At 34.4% G+C, this 14,189-nt stretch overlaps 1 protein-coding gene across 1 annotated transcript in view; it reads left to right on the top strand.

Annotated features, from left to right (window-relative positions):
- Nucleotides 1-14,189, top strand: part of LOC150103061 (uncharacterized) — a 234,394-nt gene that overhangs the window by 23,184 nt on the left and 197,021 nt on the right. Inside the window, exon 4 of the mRNA XM_090398078.1 lies at nt 2,994-3,105. Coding sequence (XP_090254204.1) covers nt 2,994-3,105 — 112 coding nt within the window. The remainder of the gene's footprint in view (nt 1-2,993; nt 3,106-14,189) is intronic.

Genomic DNA, 14,189 nt, shown 5'->3' with positions numbered 1-14,189 from the left:
TTAGGTAATCCTGCTTTGAAAAAACTATCAAGGTTTTTTTTTTGAACTTTTGAATTCTGCTGTTTTTTTTATAATTAACTGTAAAATTATGAAAATGTATGTAATAAAACTGCTGCAGAAAGTCATGCCATGCGACAAAAGAGCCAATTATAGTGTGATTGGTGTGATCACGTCCTAATCATTCACCGAACATGTTTTATGAGCGGTGACTCATTTATGTCTGCTAAATTACTACAGTGTTTTTCCAACATGTGATTGCCTATTCGCCAAAATTTGTTAAAAATAACAGGAAATTAATAACAAAAAATAACCTGTTAATTTAATTATAAGCAAATCTTGGTTAAAAGCATTTTAAAATTAACAGGGTGTTAATTTTCATGACATACAGACCGGAAATTTTGTCTGTTAAATCGAGGTCTGTTGAATCGAGGGTTTACTGTATAGTGAATGTGATTCAGATATTATGCAATTCGGTTGAAACGAATTAGCATTTCAATTCAGTTGTTGAAATGAGAGCCAACTCAATTGCCAGCTTGCTTTTGTCTTTGGGTCGTGTGATCTTTTGTTAATACCGCACCAATCATATGCACATCTTCATAGCTGTCCTATCTCTACTGGCTTACCATTGCTGTCTGTTTTGCGCTCTGCTTTCACTTCTCATTAGTCATTTGTGAAGGATTGTCAAATCTCAAGTCTTATAATTACTGGTAATTTTTGCTTGCAATAATGAGAAAGATGATGATGTTATTTGGGTAGGTGACTTTGACGATGCACACAAAGAAACCGCTCTCAAGGCCAGAAGTAGTTATGGCGAATAGGAGATTCTTGGTAGGTCATACCCATTTTTTTCTGAAAACTTTAGTTTCCGAAAATCCCCACATATATCTTGCATCACGATTTTTTTGCTTTAAGATTTTTTTGGGGGGGGGATGCGATTAATATTTGAGTAAATACAGTAATGTTTTTTAGCTTTCAAGTTCTTAAGTATGAATCATTGGTTAAAGACTGGATTTATAAGATGCACAAAAGAGAGCAATATAGCAGATACAAGTTGCTGTAAGCAACAAGAAAACATTGATATTGTCCCTCTCATTGATGATAAATTATTTAAATTATGTAAAAATTTATGGTATCTTTATAAATTTTATTCTATTAAAAATAAATTGGAGAAAAAATTAAAAGCTTTTGAAATGTGGATCATCAGAAGAATGTTCAAAATACCATGGACAGAAAATGAAAAACGAAAATGTTTTAAAGAAAGCAAAAATGAAAAGAACATTAATGAAAGGACTAAAGAACAAAAACTTAAATATTTTGGATATCTAACTAGACAAGAAGGCATTCAGAAATTAATATTAGAAGGGAAACTGGATGGAAAAAGAGGGAGAGATAGACCAAGGAGAAAGACATTAAAGACTGGACTGGCTTTAATTACCATAAATGTTCCAGAGCAGCAAAAGAAAGAAAAAAGTTCCGTGACATGGTTGCCAACCTCCTTCTAGGGATGACACTTGAAGAAGAAAAATAAATCATATTTTTTGTTTAGATGTACATCTAAATTCAAATAAAATAGGCTTACAATGAGATATACTTTTTTATTTATTATTATTATTATTTTGATAAGGGAGTACTTGGAAATAATGAAAATTTAAGAAAGGGTACACGGATTCTGAAGTTTGAGAAACACTGATAAATCAGCGGAATCAATTAATGTCCTGGCCATTTTGAAAAATTTGTTAGCTTTTAGAAGACTACTTAGATTACTATAAATATGAGGTGACTAGATATTAAGTAAATCTGATTAGTTTTAGAGTAAAGGAGAGTAATCTTATTTAATCGCTGCATGGACAACATTAGGTAAGGTGTCTCTAGTCCTCTTTCTAGGCCTATTTTCAACTGTTTCCTTAATTTGTTTCCTTTGGTGTACTCAAGTTGATTATTTTGTGGATGAGAGAGGTGGGAGAAATAGTAGTTTTTAATCAAACTCAGTAAAATTGACCAGGCAGGGAACACAAGTGCATATAAATAAATCCCATGTCATTCAAGTGCCATCGCCTATCTAGGAGGTTGACTACTATGATGCGACTCTTGGTTAACTACAAGTGTTGCGACATGTGGTGAGGACCTTATCTCTTCCACATATTGTAAGCATTCATGACTGTAAATCCGTGTGTGTTTGTGGGACCAGTTTGCCTGTTCTGGGGGACAAAAACTCCTACCTTCATATGAGACCGGCTAACTTACCTTCAGTCGAAAGAGACCAAAATGGACAAGAATCGAACCCAGGTCTTTCCGATCAAAAGGCTTAATCTATACCGACTGAGCTATGGTGGCTCATATATAAATAAATATCAACTGAATATCGCTTACATAACATTTTGCTAGTGTAGGCAACCCCAATGATGAAAAATGGAGATTAGCTTCCTAGTAATGTCCAAAAAAAATTAAAAAATATTGCTGCTGCTTACTCCCATCAGGGAATGAAAAGATGTTTATTGTGATTTAATCATTAAAATATTGTTGCAAACATTGCAAAAAGTTCGTTCAGTTTTTTCATAATAAAAATTAAACAACTGTGGAAATTTTCATAAAATGTTTTATTCATTAAAATAAGCACCTTAACAATCTACAACTCTTTTCCAACAAGATACAAGTTTGTAAATTCTGCTTTTATAAAACATCTTATCTTTAGAAGTAATAAATCTAGCACCCTTCACTTCAATCTCTGTTTTATTGTGGAACTGTCTATTTCGCATGTGATAGTCTAGTGCCAAAAAAAGGTGATAAAGAATATGCATTGCTTGTAAAAAGAATAAATTATATTATTTATGATGTGTTAAGATGAGGGCTGTTGATTTTGATACAGACTGTGAAATGTCAATAGCTCCACAGATGTGTAGGATATTTTGTTTTGAGTTAACATTGACACTATTTAACGAATATTGACTTAAATATTTATATTATCTTCTTAAAAATTAATTTTTTTATTATAGTTATTGCTGAACATTTCCAGTTTGGAAGACAAGAAGATGCACATGAATTTCTGCGATTTGTTATTGAAAATTTGTGGAGGTCTTCTCTATATAATTATGAAGGAAATGCAAAGTAAGTTTGTGACTGTGAAACATTGATTAATTGTGCGGTGTTTGCATTTTGAATATTTAATTTGAGTGTTCTATGCTTGTAGAGCATATATATTCATTGAAAAACCCATAGTTTGCCTTCATGGACCAAGACAAAAACATTTATAAAATATTAAAACGAATTCCCGATGATTGGAGTAGAGCTCTCATAGTACCCATATATAAAAAGGGAAATAAAACTGAATGTGAGAATTACAGAGGTATTTCCCTACTGAGTGTTCCTGGCAAGATCTATGCAAGTATACTTGAGAAACGGTTGAGAAGAATTGTGGAAGAAAAGCTTGGTGAAGAACAAGCTGGATTCAGGCCAAATAGAGGCTGTCAGGATCAGATCTTCACTTTACGACAAATAGTCGAGAAAGCATGGGAATATAACAAAGATCTGTATTTAAGTTTTGTCGATTTGGAAAAGGCATATGACAAGGTGCCAAGAGAGAAGCTATTCAATACGCTGCAGTTATATGGTGTCAATGGGGCATTATATCAAGCAATAGTTAGTCTTTATTTGAGTTGTGAGTCAGCAGTTAGAATTGAAGGAAGTACAGGAAGATGGTTTAATGTTAAATCTGGTGTGAGACAAGCATGTACATTATCCCCTCTGTTATTCATTATCTATATGGATCACATTATGAAGGAATGTGGTATTAAACCTGATATCAAAATTGGAAATGTTAATGTCAGCTCTTTGCTTTATGCGGATGATGTTATACTTCTAAATAAATCCGCTACAAGTCTGCAAGATTCTCTGACTAAATTGAATAGCTGTTGTAATAGATATGGTATGAAGGTCAGCAATAAAAAGACAAAGACAATGAAAATAGGCAGAATCATTGAAAATGTCAACTGTGTTGTGAATGGAGAACCTGTGGAACAAGTAAAACATTTCAGCTACTTAGGCACAATTTTTACTGAAGATGGTAAACTAAATATAGAAATAGACAACAGAATCAGCAAAGCTGGTATCGTGGGAAGTCAATTGAATAAATTCATATGGAATAAGAAAGAAATTAGTCGGAACACTAAATTAGCTGTATACAAGACTGTGTTCAAACCAATTTTAACTTATGGATCTGAGAGCTGGGTCAGAAGTAAAACACTTGACCAAAGACTAGAGACTGCAGATATGAGAGTCCTGAGAAAGATTAGAGGCGTGAACAGATGGCATCAATGGCAAGATCATATTAAAAATGAGGATATTAGGAAAGAACTTGACATTGTCAGCATCCAGGAATGCGTTAGCAGAGCTAATCTCAGATGGTATGGTCACTTAAATAGAATGGGAGAGGAAAGATTAGCAAAACAAGTGTTCTCTGCCAGGTTGGCAGGAAAACGACCCAGAGGAAGACCAAGATATAGGTGGATTGATATGGTACAAAGTGCCTTAGACGATAGAAATATAAGATCTGATAATGTTGGAGTCTTGACAAGTAACAGACTGATTTGGAGGAAAATTGTAGATAGGAAGTTAGTAATGATGTAATTTTTTCATGTAGTACTGTCATATCCTGTACACCCCTTGAGGGTACATGGCAGGAATTTGATGATGATGATGATGATGATGATAAAAAATATAAAATTTGTAAAAAATGTTTCCAGTAGGACACATACTTCCATCTAGGGTAACAGTTGCTTGAACTCTACATAATTCCTATCTTGTAATAAGTTTATGTAACTGACATTAGGAAAAAGAATTCGGACCTATTATGTTTTTTTGGGCGGAGAGGGAATATCAAACCTGAAGGGGAAATCAATCCCAAAGCCATATCGCAAGACTGAATAAAATAGCACAGTGAGCAACAAGCCAATAAAACTGATGTATGGAACATTACCATTTTTTCCATAAATTCTTCACTTTTTCATAGCATCTCTCATGGGCTTGTTCTGGGAATGGCTTGTGGGTTTTGTATTGCATTCAGCCTATTAAAGAGAAATAATTCATATGAGATCCAATGAGTAATGCAGGTGGGGAAATAGTAGGATGCTGTGATTTGCTAAGATTTCCTGGACCCACAAGGCTATATTTACATTGTGCAGAAAGTAATGGAGAATACTACTTGTGATTCTTTTTTGGAACAATCTGCTCGTCATAGGTAGTTGGAGAAGTTTTCCATAGCACTGTTGGTGGAATAACAGTTCATTTTTAAAATTGGAATACTATTTGAATGAATACTAAGTGTGTCTTTAGATTGATTCATTAGTTTTCTCCCAATGTTTGCTATAACATTTTATATACCAAATTTGCAGCAGAACTTGATGCAGAAGTCATGCAGATGCTCTTTGAGCACATTCATTTTGCAGTGTAATGTGGTGGTGGTAGGGGGAATACTTTTGATTAGTTTATTCAAAACTGAGCTAAGGCATTACTTATTATTATTATTATTTATTATTAGATAGTTTGAGGAGATGTTGCCAAATACAGTACCCATGGTTGCCAGTTCTGTAATTTCCCCAGAAAAAAAATTCCATATAGACAACAAAACAATGCCAGAAAGATGAAACAGTGCCAATTATATATTCATCTTCAAGTAACTATTGCTATGCTAAGTGTGTTATAAGTAATACTTCCAACACAAATTAACATAATTACTAAATTATGTTATAATTAACTAATCATGATTACAAATTTTCTAGCTGCTTATCAGTCACTATCTTGATATTATCATTAAGTCTAATACAGTAATGAACAGTACCATATTCAACAGAGATGAACCCATGTAATCACTGTTTGAGATGTGGTACTGATTGGTTACTGTACTTTTAGAAATGTGGTTTCTTCAATTCACACAGAAACACAAGGAAATAAGTGAATGATATTTATTCAAATCCATATATTTTAGCCTGAAATGGTCTTTAATATTCAGGCTGAAATATATGGTCTTTAAATAAATATTATTCACTTATTTCCTGGTGTTTTCATGTTAATTGAAAAAACTGATTGACTAGTTGAGAAGATTTGAATAAATTATTGTGGAGAGAGAGTGACTGGAAGCACAAATGTTAAGGATAAGTAGATATAATTGTATCTGGTGTGCACCTTAGAAAAAATAGGGATGCACTTCATCAGGCTGTTGGTTGGAATCAGTTTAAATTCCTGGATGCAATTTTGCAGTATAATGGGGAAAATGAAGGTGAGGTTACAAATAAAATTGAGAATGATGGAACAAAGTGGAAAGCAGAACAGTTTGATGTGTTAGCCACAGAGTACTAATAAGCCTTAAAGGATGGTTGTATAAGAATGTGGTAAGGCCAGCTATAGGTGTTTGGAACATAATGTTGGTTAGTAAAGAAAAAATACAGTAAACAATAAGAAAGGCAAGATACTGAAGCTGTGGGTTGGTGGGAGCACAAGAAAAGACAGAAATATAGAGTCCGTAGGTGGCTGTATAGATGCAGGAAAGCCACCTGAAATGTTTGGTCATGATGGTTTGAAGAGGAAATCAGACATAGACCCAGTAAGAACGAAGTTTAAAGGAGCACAAAGAAGGGAAAGACCAATAAAGGCATGCTCACTAGTTGTTAAAGTAAACGTCGAAGATAGTAGAGAAAGCAAACTCTCTCCAAGAGAGGGAATGGAGGTCAAGAACTTGAGCAGTTCCTATACATCACATATACCTTCCATGATTATGATCCTATCATGACTGGCACAATACCAAGGATTTTCTAGAACTTGGCAAAAAATTAAGGATAGGTACAAACAAGTATGGGGTACTTAAGGGTTAAAGCTGTATAACTGAGAGGAGACCTCCACATAGCCTTTAAAGGAATGCGGAGAACCGACCAGGGCTTCTGACCTAATGTCCAATCCTCACCTTCTCGTGGTGCACCCTGTTGGGTATCTACTTTGATACTGAACGAACGAGGATGGGCTGGCAATTTGGGATTTAGCTGACCAAATTGTATTCTTATTGGTTAAACCAAAATAAAAAAAAATGATGGTACAACATGACAAAATTTCATGCCAGCTGGGGCGTCTCCCAGTTACACAAGGCCCCCGTTGTTTTCGCCAGGGAACCAGGGCGAACAGCGAAAAGTCAGCTACTGGAACAAATCCGAAAACAAACCCCAACTCAACATCACCAGAGTTAGAGATCGGTACTATCAACTTAAGAAGCCTGAATGGCAAAGAAATGGAGCTAGCTGAGGAATTAGATAAGTACCAGATTGACATAATAGGGGTGACTGAAACAAAAAAGACCAAAATTGGTGAGATCTTTCTGAGCAATAAATACAAAATGTTATAATCAGGCAGTGACAATCAAGGAAAAGAAGGAGTAGCCATAGTATTCAACACAAAATACGAGGCTAATCTTCTTGAATGCCAGTCAGTCTCAAGTAGAGTAATGTGGGCAAATATGAGAATGGGGAACTGGACAATGAGACTTATTTGTGCCTATGGTCGTCCCACAGAAGGTTCTACAAAGGTAGAAGTGGAGGAATTTTTTGAGGCTTTAGAAAAAGCAACTGACACAATGAAAAAGGAAAATTTGGTCCTTGTTGGGGATCTAAATAGCAGAGTAGGAAATGATTGTAAGACATAGAAAAATATTTTGGGAAAATTTGGAGAAAAGAGCAAAGCTAATAATAATGGCAAATATCTGTTGGATTTCTGCTCAGGACATGAACTGGTTATTACTAACACCATGTTCCAACATAAAAATGTGCACAAATTCACATGGAGAGAAGAGGCTAGGAATAAGAAAAGTCGCATTGACTATGTTATTGTTGATAGTGATGTTTTCTCCCTGGTGCAGGACACCAGAGTGTACAGAGGATTTGAAATTGGAAGTGATCACTATTTAATCTTGAGCAGGATAAAATTGAATTTCATATTGAAAAGAATAACATGTAAGAAAGTTTTAAAGCGAATAAAATTTGAACAGCTCTCAGATGTGAACTGTAGACTAAAATACAGAAAGATTATTGAAGAAAAAATGAAAGAGTTTGAGAACAGGAATTAAACTTTGGAGATTCAGTGGCAAACTCTGAAGAAAACATTGATTGATTCTGCCAGAGAGGCATGTGGTGAGGTTGTGTGCAAGGATAAAAAAAATCAGAACTCCCTGGTGGACACAGGAAGTTAAAGAGGCAGTGAAGGAAAAGAAGAAAGCATATCAAAAGTTCCTGGCAAATAAGTCAGCTTTTACTCTTACAGAATACAGAGACAAATGTAAGAAAGCTAAACAGTGTGTAAAACTAGCTAAACAAAAGTCATGGGAGGACTTTGGCAAGAATATAGAAAATAAATATCAAGAAGGTGGCAAAATATTCTGGAGGTTGTTGAAGAAGCTTAGAAATGGAGGAAAGAGTGCTATAAAAGGAATTAGAGATGATAAAGGTGACATGAAAACGGGAGAAAAAGATATCCTTGAAGTATGGAGTAATTACTTTGAAAAGCTGCTAAATGAAACAAGCAGTGATGACAGCACAGTGATAAAAAACACTGACCAGGCATGCAGTCAGGAATACATATCCATACTTGAAGTAGAAAAGCCATCGAAGGCTTGAAATGTGGAAAGGTAGTAGGAGTAGATGATATTCGACCAGAAATGCTGAAGTATGGTGGTATAAAAGTCTTACAGTGGCTGCACTGCATAGTTAAGAAAGCCTGGACAGAGGGACGAATTCCCGATGATTGGAGTAGAGCTCTCATAGCACCCATATATAAAAAGGGAAATAAAACTGAATGTGAGAATTACAGAGGTATTTCCCTTTTTAGTGTTCCTGGCACGATCTATGCAAGTATACTTGAGAAACGGTTGAGAAGAATTGTGGAAGAAAAGCTTGGTGAAGAACAAGCTGGATTCAGGCCAAATAGAGGCTGTCAGGATCAGATCTTCACTTTACGACAAATAGTCGAGAAAGCATGGGAATATAACAAAGATCTGTATTTAAGTTTTGTTTTATCGATTTGGAAAAGGCATATGACAAGGTTCCAAGAGAGAAGCTATTCAAAACGCTGCAGTTATATGGTGTCAATGGGGCATTATATCAAGCAATACTTAGCCTTTAGTTGAGTTGTAAATCAGCAGTTAGAATTGAAGGAAATACAGGAAGATGGTTTAATGTTAAATCTGGTGTGAGACAAGGATGTACATTATCCCCTCTGTTATGCATTATCTATATGGATCATATTATGAAGGAAAGTGGTATTAAACATGATGTCAAAATTGGAGATGTCAATGTCAGCTCTTTGCTTTATGCGGATGATGATATACTTCTAAATAAATCTGCTACAAGTCTGCAAGATTCTCTGACTAAATTGAATAGCTGTTGTAATAGATATGGTATGCAATAAAAAGGTCAGCAATAAAAAGATGAAGACAATGAAAATAGGCAGAATCATTGAAAATGTCAACTGTGTTGTGAATGGAGAACCTGTGGAACAAATAAAACATTTCAGCTATTTAGACACGATTTTTAGTGAAGATGGTAAATTAAATATAGAAATAGACAACAGAATCAGCAAAGCTGGTATGGTTGGAAGTCAATTGAATAAATTCATATGGAATAAGAGAGAAATTAGTCGGAACACTAAATTAGCTGTATACAAGACGGTGTTCAAACCAGTTTTAACTTAGGGATCTGAGAGCTGGGTCAGAAGTAAAACACTTGACCAAAGACTAGAGACTGCAGATAAGAGAGTCCTGAGAAAGATTATAGGCGTGAACAGATGGCATCAATGGCAATATCATATTAAAAATGAGGAAATTAGGAAAGAACTTGACATTGTCAGCATCCAAGAATGCATTAGCAGAGCTAATCTCAGGTGGTATGGTCACTTAAATAGAATGGTAGAGGAAAGATTAGCAAAACAAGTGTTCTCTGCCAGGTTGGCAGGAAAACGACCCAGAGGAAGACCAAGATATAGGTGGAGTGATACGGTACAAAGTGCCTTAGACGATAGAAATATAAGATCTGATAATGTTGGAGTCTTGACAAGCAACAGACTGATTTGGAGGAAAATTGTAGATAGGAAGTTAGTAATGATGTAAATTTTTCATGTAGTACTGTCATATGCTGTACACCCCTTGAGGGTACATGGGAGGAATTTGATGATGATGATAAACAAGTATAATTGGATAATTACTCAGTTATGTTAATAATTAACTAATAATGATTACAAATTTTCTAACTTCTTATTAATCACTATCTTAATATTGTCATTGAAACTAAGTAATACAGTAATGAATAGTACTATACTCACAGCACTGAACTATCATGCCATTGACATTTGCTGCTGTGGTACTGATGGACCGTTATTTTAGGAATGGTATGAAAAGTGATGTACATATGTAAGATCATACTAAAGATCCTGTTAAGATCCTCTTTCAGAATAAAAGATCCAGTGCAACTATTTCCTATTCTAACTAGACTTTCTCAGGCTGTTGCTATTGTTTCTATATCTCCTCAATTGCATGCTGACTAGATTTTTTGAAGCAGTCTCAGTGAAGATCAAACTACAAAGAGTATACCAAGGAAATTCTTAAACATGATCATTTGAAGATTATGGAACTCCTCATACCTTACTTTCTGACCAAGGACATCTGAACTATTTTTACAATTTTGTAAATTACTAAATGTTAAGAATATTTTAACACCATACCTTACCTTTCTCAATTTAATGATACATGTGAGATTGAATAAAAATAGAAAGCAAAATCTCTGCAATTTGGGAAGCACTATAATGAATGATTGGGATACATATCTTACACAAGCTTTATTTGCGTGCACATCGACTTTATATGATTTTGACATAATTTTTCCTGATGAGTAGGAAAAAATTTCCTACTCATTAGGAGTGACTGAAAAAATGTTTGTTCATTACTAATTCAGTATACTTAGCCATAAATTTACTACTGTTTCCAGGTGCCCACTTAGCTCTTTGTTTTAGGCAGATGATATTGTATTCCTAAACACTTCTAGTGAAGTCCAGGATTCTCTAACTAAATTGAATAACAGCTGTAACAAATTTGGCATGAAAATCAGCAATAAAAATACCAAAACTCTGAAAATAGGCAGGAACATAGAAAACTTTAGCTGCATTCCGAATGGAGATCCTATAGAACAAGTAAAATATTTCAGCTATTTTGGCTTGGTTTTTAGTGAAGATGGTAGGTTAAATCTGGAATAGACAAAAGAATAAAGAAAGCTGGTACTGTGGATAGCAAGCTGAATAAACTTATATGGAATAAGAGAGAAAATGAGATTTCTCTCTTAATTGAATTAAGAGACACATTCTCTTTGTTTCTGCTACCACTAGTAACTCTTGCTCACTTATACCTCGCATCCAATGCCTCAGTCACTGTTGATTCTCCTTTTTTGAAAATGGACCTTGTGCACTCTCATTCGCCATACCTCAAATAATGGAATCCTGATACAGTGCCACTCTCAAATCATTCATTACCTTCTTCACTCAGCCACCTTTTATTTCATTCTTTCTCATCCTTCCATTCATGTTCACTACTCTTGTTTCACTCAATGTGTGTTTCACTTCTTTTCTAATCTTCAACTTTGCTTTCAGATTTGGCATTATTTTTTGCTGTCATTCATTCTCACTGTCTTGTATTAGTCATCCTCTCTTTCTTGGACCCTGTCTGTCAGTTGTGCACTCTTTTTTTCGCACCTTATCTTACCATCAGTCACGCTTCTTGCTGTGGTTTCTCACTCTTACTTCTGTCTGTTACTGCTCAGCTTCTTACACTTTGCACTGCCTTTTCACCCATTGTTTGACATTGCTTACTCCATGTTCTCTACTCTAATTCAAAGAGGCTTCATGGTTCATTAACATTACACTTAATGTATACCTATACTCACTCACCTCTTATTCAAACTTTCCACACACACACATCTTAAACATTTCCTACTGCATGCATAATGCATTGATGTCAACATATCATCCTAAAAAAAAATCCATATAGCTCATGTGTCTTTCATGCCAGTCTATATAATGATCTTGCTCTCACCATTATTTTATTTTATCTTGTATTGGTGACTAAGGAAGATACAAATTAACCAACAGAAATTATGAAAACCATCTATAAACTATATAGTAATGATGTTTTGATATTTCATTTGATCATTGAAAAACTTGCACCTTTTTGTGAGTTGGAGAAGTTCCCAATTCTGCATTTCTTAATTTTCATTGTTGAATTTTATGTATACTAAATCCTTCTTGTTATAGTCATCGTCATCAGTTTCCTGATGTGTACCCTCAAGTGGAGTTAAGGCTACCATGACAGCACTACATGATTAAGTTTACATTATTATTGTCAACACTCCAATATTGTCATGTCTGACATTTTGTGCTTCTAAAGCACTTCTGACTGAATCTTTCCACCTAGACTTTGGTCTTTCTCTGGGTCTCTTAACTACCATCTTGTCATCATACACTTGTTTTCTAACCTTTTCTCATCCATTCTGTTTAATTTGCATACCACCTCAGATTAGCTCTGCTTACACATTCTTGAATGCTAACAATGTCTGGTTCCTCTCTAATATCATCATTTTTAATATGATTCTGCCACTGATGTCATCTGTTCACTCCCCTGATTTTTCTCTATATCTGTCGTCTCTAGTCTTTGATCAAGTTCTTTATTTCTAACCTAACTCTCTGATCCATAACTTAATATTGGTTTGACCACTTGTATACTGCTAATTTGGTATTTTGGCTGATTTCTCTCTTATTCTATATGAATTTATTCAGCTAGTTTACCCACCATACCAACTTGTTCCATTGTATATTTCCACATTTAACTTGCCATCTTCACTAAAGACTGTGCCTAAATAGTTGAAATACTTGTTCTATAAGCTCTTCATTCAGAATGCAATTGATGTGTTCAGTATTTCTGCCTATTTTCATAATTTTGGTCTTTCTGTTGCTAATTTCCATGATAAATTTGTTATAGCTCTTATTGAATTTAGTTAGAGAATCCTGGAGACTTGCACTAGATGTGTTTAGGCGTACATCATCATCATCTGTGTAAAACAGAGTAAGTTTGATATCTCCAATTCTAATGTTAGGCCTAATGCACTTTCTTTTATAATGTGAAAGAAACTCCACTGTTATTCACCATCTATATGGTGAATAACAGTGGAGATATGCATCTTACTCGCTGATTTTGCATCAAATAATGTTCCTGTATTTCCTTCAATTCTAACTGCTGACTGATAATTTAAATATAGACTATGTATTGCTCTATTTAATGTTCCTTTTACCCCATATAATTGTAGTGTTTTGAAAAGCTTTTCCCTGGGCACCTTGCCATATGCTTTTCAAGATCTACAAAACTTAAGTATAAATCCTTGTTACATTCCCATGATTTCAACTATTTGTCGAAAAGTGAAAATTGTGCATCCTTGTCTTATCTGTGATTTTACATGAAACTATTTTTCTTTATTTTCTTCATTTCTAACTTCCAATTCAACTGCCTGCATACCCATACTCATTTAACCTCTTATTCAACTTCTCCACATAACACACATCTCCTGATGTGTATATAACGCATTCTTAACAACATTTCATCCTTGGAAAAAAATTTATATAACTTACATTTTGTCTTACACACCCATCTGTTTAACGACCTTGCTTTCACCATTTTATCTTAAATCAGCGATGTTTTGTATCAGTGCACTAGATAAATTTTAAGCAGATAAAAAAATGCATTCCAGGAAACATAGGAACTGTTAATGAAAGATTTAATATTTTACTCACTAGTTTTTTTGCTAGCAAACAGAATTATTTTATGTTCACTTGTCCTAATTCTCACTGCTTCAAAATTCTGCATATTATTCACCACTCAATTTGAACAATAATTCTCCTCAAACAAATCATAATGTCTTTTTAATTGTGGAAATTCATCACATCATAATAGAATGATTTATAATTCTGAGTTGTATTATATTACAACTTTTGCTATGGCTCATAAAGTATTTCTTGGTTGTAATTATTGATGATTCTGATTCTTACAGATGTGCAACTTTTTGAACCCTGAACCTCTATTTTAATATTCTTATATAAGTAATACTCTTTTTGCATTTACTTGCTTT

The sequence above is a fragment of the Typopeltis vanoorti genome, chromosome 9, assembly GCF_054136105.1.
Source record: "Typopeltis vanoorti isolate ZY-2024b chromosome 9, IOZ_Tvanoo_1.0, whole genome shotgun sequence".
Lineage (NCBI taxonomy): Eukaryota > Metazoa > Arthropoda > Arachnida > Uropygi > Thelyphonidae > Typopeltis > Typopeltis vanoorti.
The sequence above is the reverse complement of the archived record's forward strand: the minus strand, read 5'-3'. Positions and strand labels throughout refer to the sequence as shown.